Genomic DNA, 20,124 nt, shown 5'->3' with positions numbered 1-20,124 from the left:
CGACCATGGCAGTGTTTAAAATGGCAGCCCACATGGGCTGGACTGCCCTGCTACGGTGGCACCTCGGTCCTCTCAACAGGACTGGTGGTTCTTCCCAAGGTCCGATCCTTTGTGTGCCTCTCCCATGAGATTCTTTAAATTAAAAATTAGAAGAAATGCAATGGGAAGACTGTTCAAGAAAGGAGAAACTTTCCTATTTTGATTCAACCTTTTTTTTCCTACTTTTCCTTTCTAAAAATAGAGCCATTACCAAGAATGGAAAACTTTCCTTTCAGCAAAGGGAAGTGGAGTATGATTACCTATGAAGATCCAGCTCGAAAAAGAGATGCTTTTACCTCTGTTCCCATGTTGGCTGCATGCATACCTGGAAACTACAGAGATGTGGTGAGAATTTCTAAAGTTTTCAGGAAGCTGTGCTTCAGAGGTAGAAGGCAGCAGAGCCTAGAGAAGCTAAGGCAGACTTCAAATCTACACACAGGGCTGGGTCCTTCCTACCCACAGTTGGTCTTCACATTCAAATTTCTACTGTCATTCAGGTTTCACATTTTTTTTAAATTTGGGCCAGGTAATAGTAATCTTAAGGGCTGTATTAATGAAGGACTGACATCCTATTTTTTGAGGGAGGGAAGCTGCAAATACATGTGGAGGTTAAGGCCATCGGTCATTTTCATGCTGGCATGAATTAGTTCCCATTGCTTTGTCCTAAAGAGTCAGGCTTTGATTCTATGAAGGAAGGGAAATAGTCATTATATGGGAAGGTTGTGGGAAATGTTGAAGCTAGGAAGCTAGGACAAGAGAGAAAGCTAAATATCAGTATATATCCAGAGTACCCACCCCCACCCCCACCCCCACCCCCACCCCCACAGGCATACCCTATAGGTATTTAGGCCTAGAAGCAAGCAAGCCAGGCATGAAGAAATGCACTGCAGGTAACTGCTGAGGCTTCTTTCTGCCCCAATCCTCTCACCACCAGGAAGAAGGTAGCAGCAATCAAATCATTCCCAGAGGATACAAAAATCAATAGTGGAAAGATGCAGCCCCATAAAACAATCACAAAATATAACAAACCTCCCAAGTAACCTTCTGATTTATTTAATAAAGATGACTCATTCATCATTAACTCTTTGCTATTAGGAATAAGTCAAACAAAAAAATGTCACACTGACTTTCAGCTCTCAATGACACCTGGCACTGATTCTTTGGGGGACAGGGTTTATCCTAACAGAGAGGCTGTGTGTATACAATGTTTTCACACAGTAACAGTTTGTGAACAGTGAATGCTTTCATGCTATAATATAATGGAAAATGAAATTCAGCAGAGTAGTGAAAAATAACCTTATGAATGAATTCAGTTGGGCTTTTTACACTTGAGCATGAACTACAAAATGCTAAATACTACCTCAGTCTAGCACCATTTTTCCCTCCTATCATTTTGTGGGGTGGAGGGGAAATAGGCCAGCTTTTAGAGTTGACCTGCAATGCTACAAATTAAGCTCAACCCAGAGTTTTGTCTTTCAACACCAAATTTGTAAATGCTACAATATTAGTTGCAGAGAGAAAGGTAATTAACACCACCTATCATAAAACTGACAGGTCTTGGGTGCTTGTGATGTCACCAATCATCAGCTCTAAAATGATAGCCAGCTATGTGAGAATAGGAGGAGAAACTGCAACATAGGTGCGGAACTCGTTGCAACTGGAGCCGCTCCAGTTCTCGCCGAGCTCCCTGCCGATTCTCAGGGAATTGCTGTTTCCATGTCATTCTATTTCACAGGCTACAGTTTAAATTTTTAAGAGGAAAGCGATCGTGCATCCGCACACTAAACCGGAATAAAAATGTACAGGAGATACTAAGAATAGGACAGAAACCTGTTAAGACTAAAATATAAAAATCCGCCACAGCCAACAAAAAATTAGTCTTCCAAGAAAAGGGGGTGGAGATGGCGATGAGCCGGCTCCCCTGAAGGGCCTGGCTGCAAGAACCCCGCTTCGGCCACTAACTGGTTTTAACAAAACCAGAGTCTTTCCGAGGGGCCCGATTTGGATTCAGCGAAAAGCAGAAAAGGTATAGACGTGGCAAAGAACAGGGCTCCGAGCCGAAAGGAAACGATGAAGGGAGGAAAGAGGGATGAAGGAGGAGAGGAGAGACGCGAGAATGAACAGGGGAGTCTCTCTCTGGTTTCATGAGGGCAACTCCAACCGGACATCGATGTCGGTAGGAAGGTAGGGTCTGGCCTCCCAGGAAAGGGAGGTTTGCGAGGTTCCAGGCCAGTGTCTTGGAAACAATTTGCAGGGGGTGGGGACGTGCGCTCCGGGAACCACCAGGTTTCAGTGGCATTCATCCAGATGGTGTTGGTGGTCCAAACCCAAGTGTACCAATCCTCTGCCCGCATCACCAGACAGCAGGGAGCGAGCGCCCCACAGAAAACTAGGTGCCTTCTAAATGAGTCGGGGGCAGCCCAGCGGCCACCAGGGAACCCTTAGAGGCTAAACCCACAGAGGGAAGTTCTCTGGGGAGCCGGTGGAGATCGGAGGGGGCGCGGGGAAGAGGATCTAACGAACTCGGGTCCCTTCGAGCTGAGCGGGGCCCACAGTCCCCGGGGAGCGCTCGGCCTCGAAGGCAAAAAAACCTCCTCCCGCAAACTTTTCCCGTGGACGCCAGAGAGGAAGGCGCGGGCCCCTACGCGCTTCCCCGGGAGGCAACGGGCTCTCGGATTCCGGGGAAGGAGTGGCCGCCGAGGCGGCGCTGGCCGCTCGCGGATCTCCGCGCCTCCGCTGGGAAGTCCCAGCTCCGCGTCCCCAAGCGCCTCGCTCCCGGCCCACGGGAGCGGGTAGAGGCGGCTCCTGACCGCGCCGACCCGGCCGGGGAAAGCGCCCGGCGGCGCGCGCTCACCTCGATCCTCCAGCCCGTCGCTGAACTGGCCGCTCTGGCTGATCCGCAGCTGTTGCCCCTCCTCGGGCTGCGGCGGCTCCCGCGCCGGGGAGCCCAGCAGACCCGGGGCGGCGGCCAAGGGAGCGTGGCCCCGGGGCGACGGCGGGACGGCAGGACCCGAGGGACTGCGGCGTTCGCTGCCCGCGGCCGGCTTCATGGCGCGGGGCGGCGGATCCCAGCGGCGACTCGAGTCAGAAGTGCGAGGCGCCGCGGCTCGGAGCGGGATGACGGACGGAGGGACAGCGCAGAGGAGGGGAGGGGAGGGCGGGCGCGGCGGAGTGGAGGTGAGCGGGCTGCAGCGAGGCGGGGTGGGCGGGGGTGTCGTGGAGCCGCGCGCCTCGCGCGGCGGGTGGCACAGGCTGGGGCCTCCTGGTCGACGCGGCGCTCCGCCCCCAGGGGCAGGTGCGGGCGGCGGGGATCCGCCCCGAGGCCCCAGCACCGCAGCTCGCGCACCGAGATCCGTGTGGACAGAGGGATCCGGCAGGGTCTGACGCCAGGTGGTTCCGGGGAGGTCTTCGGGGCGCGGGGCGGCACGGGCAGGGCCTGCCGAGGGTGTAACGGGAGACCTGCCCCACCCACGCTGCGCGAGGGTGCCCAGAGGGAAACCCCCTTGGGCCGGATTTCCTCTGCCCTCAGGGAAGCCGGCGGCCGCGTTCGGGCAAGAGAACGGACTGCGCCCTAGTTTGGCATCTTTCTCCTCTGGAGCTGCACAGGCTTCAGAAGCCTGTGCTGCCGCCCTCACCGCGCATCCCGGATAAACGGGGTTCACCTGCCCCGAAGCCCATCCGTCCCGGGGCTGCTTCTAGGAGCTTTGATTGACTAACCAGTTTTTCTCTCCAGCACCAACTTAAGGGGACCGGGTAGCCTTGGAACCACTGGGCGCTCTGAAAGCTGTTTGGACCCCAAGTCTCCCTCACTGCGACTATCCCTGGGCCTTTGTCCCAGCCAGTCCCCCACCAGCTCGCTATTTCCCCTCTGAGTATTCAGGTCTCGCTGGTTCTTCAGGACTCGGATGGAAGCCTCCCTTGGCTGTCCCGGCGCGGCCGACTGTCCCCACCTCCGACCGCGCTCAACCTTACGGGGTCCACCTGGTCTCCGCAGCGAGGCGGTGACCTACTCCACGCCCGAACCCACGCCGCTCTCTAGCAGCCGGGAGAGGTCCAGAGGCGGACCAACCGTTTATCAGATTCAGCTCGAATTTAATGGTATCAACATCCAAACTATAGAATCTAGATTTCATTTTTAAATGGAACCTTAAATTTTAGATTCCGTCTTTAATGAGCTCTAAAATGCCAATTCCCCATTTAAAGCCCCCTGTTTTTGTAGAATAACCATTTTTATGTTTCATTCTCTTCTTTACCCGCGATTTAAATGCCTTTGTGGTGCAGTGGAAACATCACCAGAAATGGGAAGTGGGACTCATTTTATGTGGTGTTCAGTTGGAATGAGAAGAGCTCAGTTGCCCTTGGCCAACTCACTTTACATTTTTGACCATTAATTTAACTATGAACTGAAAGAGTTGGACTAGGTCATTTCAAAGGCCCTTTCTTGATAAGAGGGTGGGAAGGAGGAAGAAAGAAAAGAAAAATGCTATGATTTTTACTTCGATTTAGAAAAATGAAAAATCCTACCTCGTCTTTGTTCTGTCCCCTGAGGTACATAAACCTTCAGATATTTGCAGCCACACACCTCCTTGTTCTCCCACACACGGACTTTGATCCAGCTTTTTCCATTTGATCCCTCTATTATTGGCTCTCAAACATTAGAATCACCTGGGGAGTTTAAGGACAAAAATACCCAGGGCTCTCCCATATCATAGGTGATTAAATTGGTCTAGTCTATGACCTGGGCATCAGTATTTTAAGCTCCCTCCCCTTTCTAAAATCTTCTGGGAAGCTTTTGTTTGTTTAAATACTGACTTCTCTTGCTCTTTGAAATTCTAATTAAGTAGACCTGGGGGTCTGGATAGGAATTTTCATTTGAATCTCAATCTCTCTCTCTCTCTCTCTCTCTCTCTCTCTCTCTCTCTCTCTCTCTCAAAGGTCTGTGTATTCTCGCAAAGAAGCAAGAAGCAAGTATCATTGTTCTTTCCTCTAGTTTCTCAATTAGTTCTCCCTCTCCAGTGCATCCAGACCTGATATGCAGATGAACACCCAGGATTCTTATTAAAATGCAGACTCTAACTCGGTAGATCTGGGTTAGAGGCTGAGATTTCTAATAAACCTCCAGGTGCTGCTGACTCTGCTAGTCTGAAGACAACACTTTAAGAAGATCTAAGAGTTATTTATTATTCATGGGATAAATATATTTTCCTTCAAGTTCCAGCTGCCTTGGTTCAATAAGCCATTCTAGTCTCCTCCAGAAAGATTTCTCTGACTCCAGCTCTCCCTGGGTGCTCCTTTTTGTGAACTGTATATGTTTAATAATTCACAGCCTGTTTCCTGTGTAAGGCAGAGATTGTGGTGCTTGCCTGCCTGATCCCCATCTTTGGATGCCAACGACACAGTGTTCCCCCAAACAGTCTCTGCTGATTGACTAGGAGATAATATTAGCTTGCATTCTTGGAGAAATAACATGTGCCAGACATCTTACTGTTTTATATACATCGTCTCCCTCAGCTACAACCATCCTCATTTTACAAAGGAAGAAATCAAGGGAAGTCTCCAGTTAAGCTCTATCTAGCACCACTGCCTATAGCGATACTACCCCCTAGGGGGTGTTTTGGAAATTCGCAGGTACTTCAATTGGTTATTCCAATGATGGGAGGAGGGGGCCACTGGCATTTAGTAGGGGCGGAGTGTGGTCAGGGATGCAAGATGTCTCCTCATGCACACAACTTTGCAGCACAGTGATTGTGTCCCACGTGGCTTTCACGTGTCAGACTGGACATTTGGGGCAGTTAAAATGTGCTAATTACTTTAGAACTTGAACTCTTTTTTACATAAAAATCTAAAATATTTTTGCATCATTTGAATACACACTGGTGTCAAACACAAAAAGGGTCCGGAGGCTTTACCAGAATGTCAGGCAATCGGGATGATGGATGCTAGGTTATCTGGAAAATGGGCTCCAGGAAGTCTGGTCACCTCAGATGGTCTGGATATATGAATTCTTCAGGGGGTAATCAGAGGGTTACATGGAGGTCTAGTATATGGCCAGGTGTTGACATAAAATAACAATACACACACATGTACACATACATACACATATATATACATACATATATACATACACACACACATATATATATGCATTGACACAGGACTAGAAAGTTCAAAAGTTTAAGTTCCCAGGCTAGTTATAACAAGAATAGAATCGCTTCCTCATTTCTCAACCTACTTGATTTTAGTAATTTAGCAGCTTGACTATAGTGACTCCATTTTATTTCTTCATTCAATTCACTGGACTTTCTATAAATGCAACCATAATCGTGTGTCTCATAATGACATTTCAGTTATGACAGATAGCATCTATGCCTTTGGTCCTATTAGATAAGGGGGCTGAAAAATTCCTATCATCTAGTGACATCACAGTTGTCTCAGCCCTCATAATGTATTACACAAAATTTACCATTGTTATTACTGCCTACAGTATTCAGTACAGTGACATGCTATATAGGTTTATAGGCTAGGAAGCTGTAGGGGAACCGAATGTCACCCCAAAATATGTCTACTTGGCATAAGGATTATTTTAGGCTGGTTAATTTTAAGAAATGACAGAGGAGAGAGAAGCCCCATAAACCAAGTAAATGTTACCTTTTGTAAAAGACATTTACATTTGTAAGGTAAATCTCCATTTGTAAGAGTGTCTGTCTCCCTAGAACCTGAAAGAGGGGTATGTCCTTATCTTTAGAAACTCTTATCCAAGCAAAAGACAAGGACTTAAATCGGCATGAGAATCTTACCCTTGTTCACTGTGCTTCTCCTGGTAACCTCACATAACTGACTCCCCAACATCTCTTCTGCTCACGATGATGTATGAGGTGATGACTTCAGTCATTTTGTCTATTCAGTTTTCCCTGGTCTCTCCCATGTATATAGGAGTTACACATGCTATAAAACTTTTGTTTTTCTCCTGTTAATCTGTTTTTTATTACAGGGATGTCTCAGCTAAGAACCCAGAAGGGTAGAGGGAAAATTATTTTTACTCCTCTACAGAATATTTTAAGAACGTTCAAACCTGTAAAGAAGTTTTATAAGATTTTGAGCCAAACTGACCATTGGGAAGCAGGATCTCAAATGCTCCTGAGAATGAAAGTTTTGCAGTTTCTTTCACGCATTTAAGATTAAGAAGGGAAAATAAGATTACATGAAGGCAAGGATTGGATTACAGGATAGTTAATAAGATTATGTGCTCTCTTAAGGGTGGTTATTTCAAAGGTGTGATAACATAGATGAACAAAAACAGTGGACAGGGCTTGCTTAGGCAAAGATAAATCTTTTACTAAAAAACATTATACACCTGGGGTGTGACTACTCACCATGACCTGCCCAGTTAAGAATTTAGATCAGATCACCCTGAGAGGTCACTTTCTGTAGAACCATTTTTTTGGTTTTTTTTGGTTTGGTTTTTTTTTTTGTCCATAAGAGCAATAGGCTATATCATCTAGCCTAGGTCTACTGTAGGCTATACCACGTAGGTTTGTGTAATGAAATCACCGAATGCTGCATTTCTTAGAATGTATCTCTGTCATTAAGTGACACATGACCATACCGTGCTTTGTTCACCATTTTGAGAAATCAGGACACTGAAGCCAGTTCCACTCATGCCATCTGAATCAGCAGTCAACACATCTGCACCTGTCAAATATATAACTGCAATGGGCCAAATAATTCCATGCGTATATTTTATTTAGCTTGTACCTAAAAATAAAAGGTCAAGTGAGAGACTGCAAGCATTTGAGACCCAAAAGAATAGCCATGTGGAAGCACTGATTTAGGCAGAAACCCAAATAGTGTTCCGATTAGGTAAAGGCAAGGGATGTTTATGAGAAAGGGAAGGGGAGCAATTATGTGAATAGAGGGAAGGAATTTCTATGGCTGTAGATAGGGTAACATAATGATGCTAATTTTCAAGAATATCTTTAATTTCCAGAACAGTTGTTTGGAATACAGTGCTGCTTTAGGCCTAGTCCAAAGGTTATTTTGCCCAATTTTAACATTCCAAATGTTGCTAAAAGGAATAAGAAGTTCCTCTGGGATGGCAGCTCAGACTCCATTTTAAAGTGGCTCAGTTTATATTATTCTTCACAAGCTTTAATTTCAAAATGTCAAAAATAAAGAAATGACAATATTCCAGAGTCTTGTCTTACTGCTCTTAAATTATAAGTAGGTACAACTATGTGACTATAGATGGCCTTTGAATGACCCCCTGCACTTTCGAAAATCTACATAAAAATTTTGACTTTCCAAAATCTAAGCTATTAATAGCCTCCTGTTGACTTACTGATAACATAAACAGTCAATTAACACATATTTTGTATGTTATATGCATTATAATTGTATTCTTACAATAAAGCGAGCTAGAGAAAATATTAAGAAAATCATAAGGAAAACATTTGCATATTTATTGAAAAATTCTGTATGTGTATAAGTGGATCCACAGTTCAAATCTGTGTTGTTCAAGCGTCAACTGTACTTCTTTTATGACTTCTGATGTAGTTCCGACTGGGCATTTATAAAACAAATACATATTAAATATTTTTTACTCCATTATAATTAGGTCATTATGTTGATGTTTAAACTGTACATGTAGGTACAATCTGTGAATTTCATTTCGTGATCACAACAGGCGAATACAAAATAATTGTTATAAAAAGGGAACCCTAGTCACAGCCATCAGGAACCTAAGGAGACATGACAACTAAATGGAGTGTATGTATCCTGGATGGGATCTCGGGACAGAAAAGGGCATTAGGTAAAAATTAAGGACATCTGAGTAACTCATGGACTTTAGTTAATTGTGTCAATTATAGCTCATTAAATGTAGCAATGTACCATAATAAAGTAAAATGTCAATAATAGGAAAACTGGGTGCAGCACATTTGGGAACTCTCTATTATCTTCTCAATTTTTCTACCTATCTAAAATTGTCTACTTTATTTTTAAAAAAGGAAAAGTAAAATAAAGATGGAGAGAGAGAGGAAGGCTTACATCTGGGCTGTAAACATCCTAACCTTGACCTTTGAATATCCACTGCAGGAGAGAGACCGCGGAAAGACCAAGTCCTTGAAAATTCTAATAAAGTCACCAGGATTGCAATACGCATGAACAACAGTGAGAAAGATAGACTATGACAAGAATGCAACTGATATGTGTAAATTTAAGCCTATTCCATTGGCTTTTTCTGGGATTAATTTTTAGTGTATTTAAGAAGTTTTGTGAATTTTGTGAAAACTCAAATTCTTAAATCTTCCACCAGAACATTTTAGAAAGTCACATTTGGGTAAGAACGCATAGGCATGTAGCCTATTGAAAAATGATAAGAAGTTGAGCAGTGTCTTTTCCTATTTTTATTTATTTCTTTTCACATTGTCAGTAAATGTCTCCGGATCCCTAATTCTAGTAATATATACAGGAAAAAGAAGAAAGGCCAAGAAGCCAAAGGAAAAAAAGTAGGCAGTAAGAGCCTCAGCTGGAATTAAAGTCAGTTACCTGGTGGAGCTGCTTGATAATGGTTTGTGAGTTTGAAGGATACTGCTTGAGAGTTCACTTAGTCCTCACAACCCTATGAAGCAGGTAGTATCAGCATCCTCATCTCAGAGACAAGGGAACTGAAGCTCAGGTTCAGTCATATTGCTAATGAAACCAGGAGTGGAGCTCCTGAGGCCTTGCTCTGAACCACCACACTGCATGGCCGCTATGGAAGAATCTGAACATGATCAAGAGCGTAGTTTCACAACTGATTTCCCTATGTCAGATTTCACACTAAGGTATATCTGTCTTTGTTATGTGTGTGGGCTTTGGAACAGCAAATATAATCATGGTATCATCTTGTACATGTCGTGAAGAAACATAAGCGATACTTAGAGCTAGTGTGCCCTCGTAGGCATGAACCCTGGGCCTGTAGCTGGGTGAGAAGCTGTCTTGTGATGGAGTGTCTAAATGGGCTGCCAAAGTCAACCCAGAACAGCATTTATAGGAAGGAGTCTAAGATATTTTCTTGGAAAGTGGGAAGTGTGCGTATGTAAGCATACCTGCAAGTGTGAGTGTTAAAATATAAGCCACCTTTCCTATAAAAAAAAAAAATTATTTAAGACAAAATTTAAAAAAAATTATAAATGTCTACAGCCATGCTACCCTGAAGATCGATCCCATCTGATCTCAGAAGCTAAGCAGGGTTGGCCCTGGTTAGTACTTGAATGGGAGACCACCTAAGAAGACCAGGTGCTATGGGAGTAAAAAATAAAAAAGTAAAAAATAAGAGATTGTAAGCTGACAAGGTCCTTGCAATCTGTGAGGTCAACCAAGGGTTGCCTTGCCTAAAATAAAAAATTATAAATGAGGCCATATCTAGGGAACATTTGGAGAAACACCATACTAGTAATAAGATTATTGAGAGGCTTCGTGTGTAAAATATCATAATATTAAGACATACAAAATCATTGTTTGATGCCAGCTCTGCCTGTAAGGGACTTACACTCTGCACAGGTGGCAGAGTTCTGTACCACTCACCTCTGCCATGTGCTCTCTTGAGCAATGTCTACTATAGTCACCGGGACTGAGGTGATCATCTTGTCCTGGCTTGCAAGGGATATTCTTCGCTTTTGCATGGAAAGTTCCGAGTCCTGGGAAACCCCCTCAGTCCTAGGAAAGTTGAGACAGTTGGTTGCCCTACCGGAATGCCTTTTAAAATCCTGATGCCCAAATCAACCCATTCACCAACTGCATCAGCCTGCACAGGTGATTTCAAGCACAGCAGGAAAGGTCCACTGGCATGTCCGGGCAGCCCTCTTTGTGCGGTCCTGAAGAAGCCCTTTCTTCATCAGGTTACCGCCATCCTCCTGGCCCAACTTCTCCCCTGGATTCTTCAGACCACTCTTTCTGAGCAGCAGCAAGAACTCCTTCCCTTCAGGGGGCCACTGGGCTTCTCGTGCTGGCAAACGAGGGCCCAGCACCACTCAGTGTTCCAGACCTGGCAGCAGCGTATCCCCACACGTGAGATGATGAGAACAGCCAGGGCCATGATGGAGACCACCACCAAGATGGTGATGACCTGCTTTTAGTGACTGGCAGCCATGATGGCCAGGGGTGTGTCTGAAAGGCCCATCCTTGTTCCCCATTTATTTCAATGTGCAGCCAAGCACAATTAACGGCTGCTTGAGGACCGTGCTTCTCAACTTGAATGTACACAAGAACCATCTGGGGATCTTGGTAAAATGCAGGTTTCAGTTCAGTAGGCCTGGGGTGGAGCCCAATTTTCTAACAAGCATTTCTAACAAGCTTCCAGGTGATGCCAGCGTTGCTGGTGTAGGCACCACCCTCTGAGTGGAAGGGTCTGGAATGCAGAAGCAGTAGGTTTTGCTTCTACTTTGAAAGAACGTCCAGTATAGTCAGGAAGTGGGGGATGTGGGGACAAAATTAACAAAAGGGGAAAATGAAACAAACAGAATATAAGTAACTAGTAATGCAGTACAGAGAGGGAGCAGGTTCTAGGACACATCACTCTTGGATTCCTCAGTGGTCAATGCACACAGTGGGCATTCAACACATAGAAAAGGGTCACTAGAGGACGACAGTGATTCGCAAGGGTAGGAGGGCTTCCCAGGAACGGGCAATGGTGGGCATGAAGACTCTGTGGTGAAATTAGCTAAAACTTTGTATAAATGTACAGATCCACAGTCGTCTCCAAATAATGTTACCTTTGGGGAAGAAGGGGATTGGGATCAGGATGGGGTACGTTGAAGGGGCTTGTGGGACAGTTGGGAAAGTTCTAGTTCTGGACTTGGATGGTACTTGCTTTACAATGATTTTTTGAGCCACACATATGATTAGTGTGGTTTTCAGCATCTGCGTTTTATTTTACAGTAAGAATATTTATAATAATTCTATCCAGAATAACCATATATATATGATGGACAGGTCTTCCTTGGCTAAAGCAGTTTGCACTGAAGTCAGCCAGGGGTTGCTAGGGGAGACTGCATGTGCAGGACTAATGAGTCATCTCAGCTCAATAGAATCTCAAAGATGAAAGAGTAGAGCATTAAAAAGAACAAAGTACAAAGTTAGCTGAATCCGATATGGGGAAAGGGAGTTAAATAAGCTCAAAAACACTTTCACTCTCTTCTGCTCATGTAAAAAAAAAAAAAAGTTTATGGCATCTACTCACACCTGTTTTTCTTCCTACCGCCTCTGACTCTCCAGAGCCCCAGGCCCATGAATCCAACTGTCCCTGAACATTTCCAGCTAAGTAAGCCCCCCAAATTCAATGTGTCCAAAAGCAGAACCTCATTATCTTTCTGCCCAAACCTGTGCATCTTCAGTCTCCCTTCATTGGTAAATTGAAGCACCATTGACAGTCATCTTGAGCCCAAACCTCCTCAACTTTGCTCTTCCTCATCCCTGACAAGCAGCAGGAGACTAAGCTCTGCTAAGTCCACCTTAACACCGTTTATATCATTCTCACCTTTTCATTTATGCTCCTATTGTTGTACTCATACCCTCCTGCCATCTCTCACCTATATTATTACAGCGGTCTCCTATTCAGTCTGTCTTACGCTATTCCAGTTCCCCCAGCACCCTCCACACTCTGTTACAGTGGTTTTTCCAAGAAATCATTCTAGCCATGCTGCTCCTCTGTTTGCTACTGTTTATAGAATAAAGCCCTATATCTTCTAGGTTAGTAGAGAAAGCCCTTTTAATCTACATCCTGCCACGTTATTCTCCAGCTGTACTGATCCTCCCCATCCCTCCAGCCCCTATCTCTCTAGCAGGTCAAAATTTCTTTGGTTCCCCCATACTTGCCTGAGTAATTCCTGCATACCTCTGTGCTTTTGCCCTCATTAGTCTCTCCTCCTGGAAGTGTTCTTCCCAGCCAAACACAGGCAACATATTCTGCTCTTTCAAGAGTTCCATTCTCCGCAAGTCTTTCCCGATACACTCACTGCAAAGGCGTTCTGATCTTTCCCTCACTTTCTCTCCCACTATTTATACCCTATACATACTCTGTTATAGCCCAAATACCACTTCAACTCTCTAATTTTGTATACATACCACCTGATGGGATATTTTTCAAGGCAAGAACACAGTTTATGCATTCTAGTGCTTCAGGTATTTACCACAATGCATGCAGAGAGTTTAAAAAAAAAAAAAAGTTGTTGCTGGAATAAATGAATAAACTCTTAGCTGCTCCCATATCAAGGCTTAGATAATTGAGTTGACCAAATCATTTGTGAAAGATCTCACATCCAGCCGTTGAAGCAGTTCCCAGAAGTGGCATCTCCCTCCTAGCCCCTCTATCAGTAGGAAAATAAAGAGAAATCCATGTTCAAGCTTTTAAACTGCTAAAATTAGAGGATTTTCAGGGAAAAAAAGAGTATAATTTGTACCAGCCTCTTAAAGATAGCAGACGACCTCTCCCATCTAACTTTCAATGGAAGATGTTATTGGGATTACATGGTTTTAACCCTGACAGTTCCTCGTCCCAAAAGCCTGCACTATTTTTCTGTAAACCTTTTATTGAGGTTTAACATACACAATACACAAATCTTAAGGTTAAAGTTAAATCAATTTTCACAAAGTAAACACACACATGGAACCACTCAATAAACAGAATATTATTAGTCCCCCAAAAGCTTTTCCATTGTACCCTTCCAGTCACTAACACCCCCAGTCAAGGGTAGACTGAAAGAGTTCCAATGCTGCTTATATACAAACTATTTTGTGAAAAGTTTATATATTTTTATATTTTGTATAATTAAAAATTAAGGTTTTTAATTATTAAATTAACATATGCTCATTGTAAAAAGCTAAAACTAAACAGAAGTGCAAAATGTAGAAAGTCAAAGAATATTCCCCATCAACTCATACACGCACATAAAAACACTCCATTCCTAAGGTTAAACAATTTTAACATTTTAGTGCACTATCAGTGAAGACTTGTAAGAAGCAAGAGAAAATTCTACTCAAGATGAATATAACAGTAAAATAATGTATTGGCTCTTATAATTGATTGAATACATTCTGAGTGAATAAACATTTAGGTCAATGGTTCCCAGCATTTTTGACAGCTGGAACTGGTGCTCCCATGAGACTCTAACATCTGATGATCTGAGGTGGAGCTGAGGTGGTGATGCTAGTGCTGGGGAGAAGGTGTAAATACAGATGAAGCTTCACTCAGTTGCCTGGCACCCACCTCCTGCTGCGCAGCCCAGTTCCTAACAGGCTACAGACCAGTACCTGTCCACGGAACAGGGTTTGGGGATACCTGATTTATGTTGTTTCCAACATTTCATTACTATGATCACTGCCACGTCCTCCATTTCATTTTGAACATCTGAAACAGAAAACATAGAGACTCTGAAAGTTCAGAGGTAGAGCAGGCTTTAGGGTTTAATTCAGTCATTCAATTGTGTCGTAAAGACTCAGTTACTTTCTCTTTGCTTTGCTTTCCAAGATATCAGCTCCATCCTAAGTCTGACTCACTTTATGATTGCAAGATACTGCCAACAGGGCCACATGCTTCATCAGAGAGGGGAGTAAGAAAGGAAAGGAAAAGAAGAGAGGAGAGAAAGAGAAACTCAATGACCAATGTAAATGTCCTCGGCTTCACTCTGATTGGACCAAAGTTGGCCACGTGCTTATTTATAAATCCATTAATGAAACCTGGGGAAGCCAAGTATTGATTGGGTAGGTTCCCATTCCTGAACCAATCTCTGTGACAGAAAGAATAAAATTATCCTAGTTGGCTCTATGAATAGGGTCAACCTCTGGAGTTGGACATGGGGTCAATTGCACTCAAACCAAGTAAATAGCAACTATGCAATGGAGTATGGTTAGAAAGGATGCTCGGAAGCTACCATAGTATTCACTATAGTGAATATTCTTTGAGACCTTTTTTGGGGGGGCAGGGGGAGGGGGTTCTAAACATACACTTATATATACATAAACATATATTTAATTTTTAACTAAAATGAGATCATACTACTCAGCAACTCAGTAACTTTATATACATATAAACCTACCAGACTTTAAATTGCAAGATGTTCCATCAAATGGGTAAACAATAATGTATTTAACCATTTCCCTAAATGGTAAACATTTAGATTGTTTTAAACATTTTTTACAAAAATTCTATGTCACTCATTTATAATTTTTGAAAGAGATATTTTATTTTATTTTTATTTATTTATTTTTCAAGTATTTTTTTTATTTTTCATTACAGTTGACATGCAATATTGTACTATTCTGCCATTTTGACTGGCTAAAAGTGAGACATTTTAAAATGATTTTATTGTACCTAAAGTTTATGAATACAAGAAGACACAATGTTCCTTAAAAGTCAGCTAGGTACATCTCTACCAGTCTCTACCCAAGGAACAATTTTCTTTTATCATTTTGTATAATAAAGATATGAGCTATACTGCTTCTGTCAAGAGGGTAGTAAATATTTCATTGTTGCTTTATATAGAAAGGAAATAAAAGCTGAAACAATTCAGATTGAGGAATGTGAAATGCTATTTGGCCAAGGAGAAACCTGAAATTGATGGAATTGGAGGACTGAAAGGAAGCCCAGCAGTCGCCCAGCCTTTCCCCTGCCTTCACACCAGAAGTTATTCAAACACACCCAGGCTCTTAGCTAGAAAGTCTCCTGGAAGCGATTTAGAGTCTTAACACAAAATATTAGATAGGAACAACTTCCCATTGCATTTGCTCAAAAACACATTCTTTATTTTCTCTCTTCTATAATATATTTCGAGTTTTTATCATAACTTTTGTCCCTTTCATTCAACTTCTTGATGAAGAACTGATTAGGTCCCTAAACAAGGTGTTCTGCTCCTTTTGTTGGAGGTTTTCTGAGATCTAATCTAAAAACCCCATTACTGTAGTAGTTCAGGCCTGTGCTCTCTCTCCCTTGATAAAAATCTTCTGTTCACAGGCTCGCCTTTTTTGTGGGTGTCAGAGCCTGTCTGCCCTACTCTCCCTCTCCAGCTCTGAGAAACCTGTCCTAGACTGAATCATGCCCCCTTCAAAAATCATATATTGAAGATCTAACCCCCAGTACCTCAGAAGGTGACTGCGTTTGGAGATGGAGGTCTTTAAAGAGGCAATTAAGTTAAAACAAGGTCACTAGGGTGGGCCCTAATCCAATATGACTTTATGACAATAGAAGATTAGGTTGCAGACACACCCGGGAAAGACTCAGGGAGAAAGTGGCCATCTATAAGCGAAAGAGAGAGACCTCAGAAGAAGCTAACCCTGCTGACACATTAATCGTGGACATCCAGCCTCCAGAATTTAGAGAAAATAAATGTCTGTGGTTTAAGCCCCCAATCTGTGATACTTTGTTATGGCAGTACTAGCATACTAATATAATACCCACATCCAAGCATGTGATGGAAACTTCTTACCAGACCAGAGGGAGCCCCTCGATCTTCCATCCCTATCCAGGTGGTCCCTGGGTCCCTTCTCCCCTGTGTCCTCCTGGATTCTGATGGATAGTCCCTCCAGCTCTGTTCCTGCCAGCTTCTGCTGGTTACCTCCCTTATTTTGCCTATAGAACAATGGTTTTCTAATCTTGGGGAGCTTCAGAATCACTACTGCTCTGTGAATGCAGATTCCTAGGACAGGGATCCAGAGATTCAAATTTACTTGTTCAGGGATGGGGCTGGGGAAACTGAATTTTTAATAAACACTCCCAGGTCATTCTGAGAAACCCCTCAAAAATATTTTCTCTTTCCTGTCTAACCTAGTGGTCTTCCACCTCGACCGCATATTAGAGTTACTTGGGGACCTTTTTAAAACTCATGCCCAAGCACACCCAAGATATTTTGAATAATCTTGGATGGGGCCTGAATGTCAATATGTTATTTTATATTTATTTTTATTTTTTAATGTTTATTGGGGTAATATTGGTTAATACAATTACATAATTTTCCAGTGTACATTATGACATCTGTATATTCTATTGTGTGTTTATCACTCAAGGTCCAGTTTCCTTCAACTACTATATATTTGATCCCTTTTACCCACTTCACCCTCCCTCTACTCTCCTATATTTGACCCCCTTTAACCATCTACCTACCCCCCCTCCCCTACCCTCTACCCTCTGGTAACCAATAGTCTAGAGTCCATGTCCATGAGTCTCTGTTTGTTTGTCCTGTTCATTTGTTGATTTTAGGTTTATATCCCACATATAAGGAATATCATGTGATCTTCGATTTTTTCTGTCTGGCTTATTTAACTTAACATGATTATCTCAAGGTCCATCCAGGTTGTCACAAATGGCCGTATTTCATCTCTTCTTATGGCTGAGTAATATTCCATTGTATATATGTACCACAGCTTCTTTAGTCAATCATCTCTCATAGGACACTTCAGTTGTTTCCATGTCCCGGACAATGTTAATAATGCTGCTATGAACATCAGTGTGCAAATATCTTTTGGATATGGGTTTTTAAGTCTTTAGGGTAAATACCCAGTAGAGAGATTGCTGGATCATATGGTAGATCAATTCTTAGTTTTTTGAGGAACCTCCATACTGTTTTCTACAGCGGCTGTACCAGTTTGCAGTCCTACCAGTAGTGTATGAGGGTTCCCTTTTCTCCACATCCTCTCCAACATTTGTTATTACTTGTCCTGTTGATTTTAGCTATTCTAACAGGTGTGAGATGGTATCTCATTGTGGTTTTGATTTGCATTTCCCTAGTAGTTAGCGATGTTGAGCATCTTTCAAATATTTCTTGGCCATTGGTATGTGCTTTAGGGAGAAGTGTCTGTTCAGGTCGTCTGCCCATTTTTTGATTGGATCGTTTGGGGTGTTTTTGTTGTTATTGAGTTGTATAAGTTCTCTGTATATTTTGGACATTAGGCCCTTATCAGAGCTGTTGCTTGCAAATATATTTTCCCATCCAGATGGTTGTCTCTTTACCTTGTTGACGATTTTTTTTTTTTTTTTTTTTTGCTGAGCAGAAGCTTTTTAGTTTGATGTAGTCCCATTCATTTATTTTAGCTTTTACTTCCCTTGTTTTTGAGGTCAAATTCATAAAATCCTCTTTAAGTCCAAGGTCCTTGAGTTTAGTTCCTATGTTTTCTTCTATGCATTTTATTGTTTCAGGTCTTATATTCAGGTCCTTTACCCATTGAGTTAATTTTGGTGTGTGGAGATAGACAACAGCCTAGTTTCACCCTTTTGCAGGTGGCTTTCTCAGCACCACTTATTGAAGAGGCTTTCCTTTCTCCACTATATGTTTTTGGCTCTTTGGTCAAAAATTAATTGCCCATATAAACATGAGTTTACTTCTGGACTCTCGAGTCTGTTCCACTAGTCCATGTGTCTGTTTTGCTGCCAATACCATGTCATTTTGATGACTGTCACTTTGTAGTATAATTTGAAGTCAGGCAGAGTGAAGCCTCCAGCATCATTCTTTTTCCTCAGGATGGCTTTGGCAGTTCGGGGTCTTTTGTATTTCCATACAAATCTGATGATTTTTTGTTCTCTTTCTTTTAGAAAAACACGAATGGGAGTTTAAAGGGATTGCATTAAATCTGTATAATGCTTTAGGTAATAAGGTCATTTTAACTGTTGATTCTTCCAACCAAAGAACATAGAATATCTTTTCATTTCTCTGTATCTTCTTTGATTTTTTTAAATAGGATCTTATAGTTTTCATTATATAGGTTTCATTATATATATATATATGTTTCGTTAAATTTATTCCTAAGTATTTTAGTACTCTTTATGGTGGAATTGCAAAAGGAATTATTTTTTCCACTTCTTTTTCTGATGCCTATTAAGGCATAGAAATGCTATGGATTTTTGAACGTTGATTTTGTATCCAGAGATTTTATTGTATTTGCTTCTTGTTTCTAGTAGTGTTCTTGTGGAGTCTTTAGGGTTTTCTATATAGAGAATCATGTCATCCACAGATAGTGACAGTTTGACTTCTTCGTTTCCTATTTGGATGTCTTTTATATCTTTCTCCTGTCTGATTGCACTTGGTAGGACCTCCAATGTTATATTGAATAACAGTGGTGAAAGTGGACAGCCTTGCCTTGTTCCTGATCTTAGAGGGAGGGTGTTTAGTTTTTCACCATTAAGTATAATTTTGGCTGAGGGTTTGTCATGTTAAGGTACTTTCCTTCTATACCAAATTTGTTAAGTGTTTTGATCATGAATGGATGCTGTACCTTGTCAAAGGCTTTTTCTGCATCTATTGATATGATCATATGATTCTTATTTTTTAATTTGTTTATGTGGTGTATCACATTAATTGATTTCCGTATATTGAACCATATCTGTGCCCCTGGAATGAAGCTCACTTGATTGTGGTGTATAATCTTTTTAATATGTTGCTGTATTCAGTTCACTAGTATCTTATTTAGGATTTTTGCATCTCTGTTCACAAGAGATATTGGTCTGTAGTTTTCTTTTTTTGTGTTATCTTTACCAGATTTTGGTATCAGAGTAATATATATTGGCCTCAGAAAATGTGTTGGGAAATATTGTCTCCTCTTCCATTTTTTGGAACAGTTTGAGAATAGGTATTAAACCTTCTTTGAATGTTTGGTAGAGTTCACTGGTGAAGCCATCTGGTCCTGGACTTTTATTTTTGGTAGGTTTTTTATGATTGTTTCAATTTCCATACTGCTGATTGGTCTATTTAGATTTTCCAGTTCTTCTTGATTCAGTCTAGGAAGGTTGTATTTTTCTAAGTACTGGTCCGTGTCTTCTTGGTTATTAAATTTGGTGTTATATACTTTTCATAGTACTCTCGCATGATCGTTTGTATTTCTGCAATGTCAGTCATAATTTCCCCTCTTTCATTCCTGATTTTGTTTTTGTCCTTTCTCTTTTTTCTTTAGTGAGTCTAGCCAGGGGTTTCTCAATTTTATTAACCTTCTCAAAGAACCAGCTCCTTGTTGCATTTATTTTTTCTATTGTGTTTGTTGTTGTTTTCAGTTTCATTTACTTCTGCTCTAATTTTGATTATTTCTTTCCTTCTGCTGACTTTAGAGTTTATTTGTTCTTTCTTT

At 42.1% G+C, this 20,124-nt stretch overlaps 1 protein-coding gene and 1 pseudogene across 7 annotated transcripts in view; one reads left to right on the top strand and one right to left on the bottom strand.

Moving 5' to 3' along the window:
- Positions 1 to 20,124, bottom strand: part of TMEM163 (transmembrane protein 163) — a 342,830-nt gene that overhangs the window by 204,715 nt on the left and 117,991 nt on the right. For 6 of the 7 annotated variants that reach the window (XM_036237865.1, XM_036237866.1, XM_016164021.2 and 3 more), the window contains one exon: positions 14,357 to 14,425. In XM_036237865.1, the coding sequence (XP_036093758.1) occupies positions 14,357 to 14,425 (69 nt within the window). Of the gene's footprint in view, positions 1 to 2,893; positions 3,104 to 14,356; positions 14,426 to 20,124 lie in introns of those variants that run through there. The other variant, XM_016164020.2, reaches the window with a different exon arrangement.
- On the top strand, positions 10,214 to 10,329 carry LOC118614282 (annotated as a pseudogene).

The sequence above is a fragment of the Rousettus aegyptiacus genome, unplaced genomic scaffold (assembly GCF_014176215.1).
Source record: "Rousettus aegyptiacus isolate mRouAeg1 unplaced genomic scaffold, mRouAeg1.p scaffold_m13_p_2, whole genome shotgun sequence".
Taxonomy (NCBI): Eukaryota; Metazoa; Chordata; class Mammalia; order Chiroptera; family Pteropodidae; genus Rousettus; species Rousettus aegyptiacus.
The sequence above is the reverse complement of the archived record's forward strand: the minus strand, read 5'-3'. Positions and strand labels throughout refer to the sequence as shown.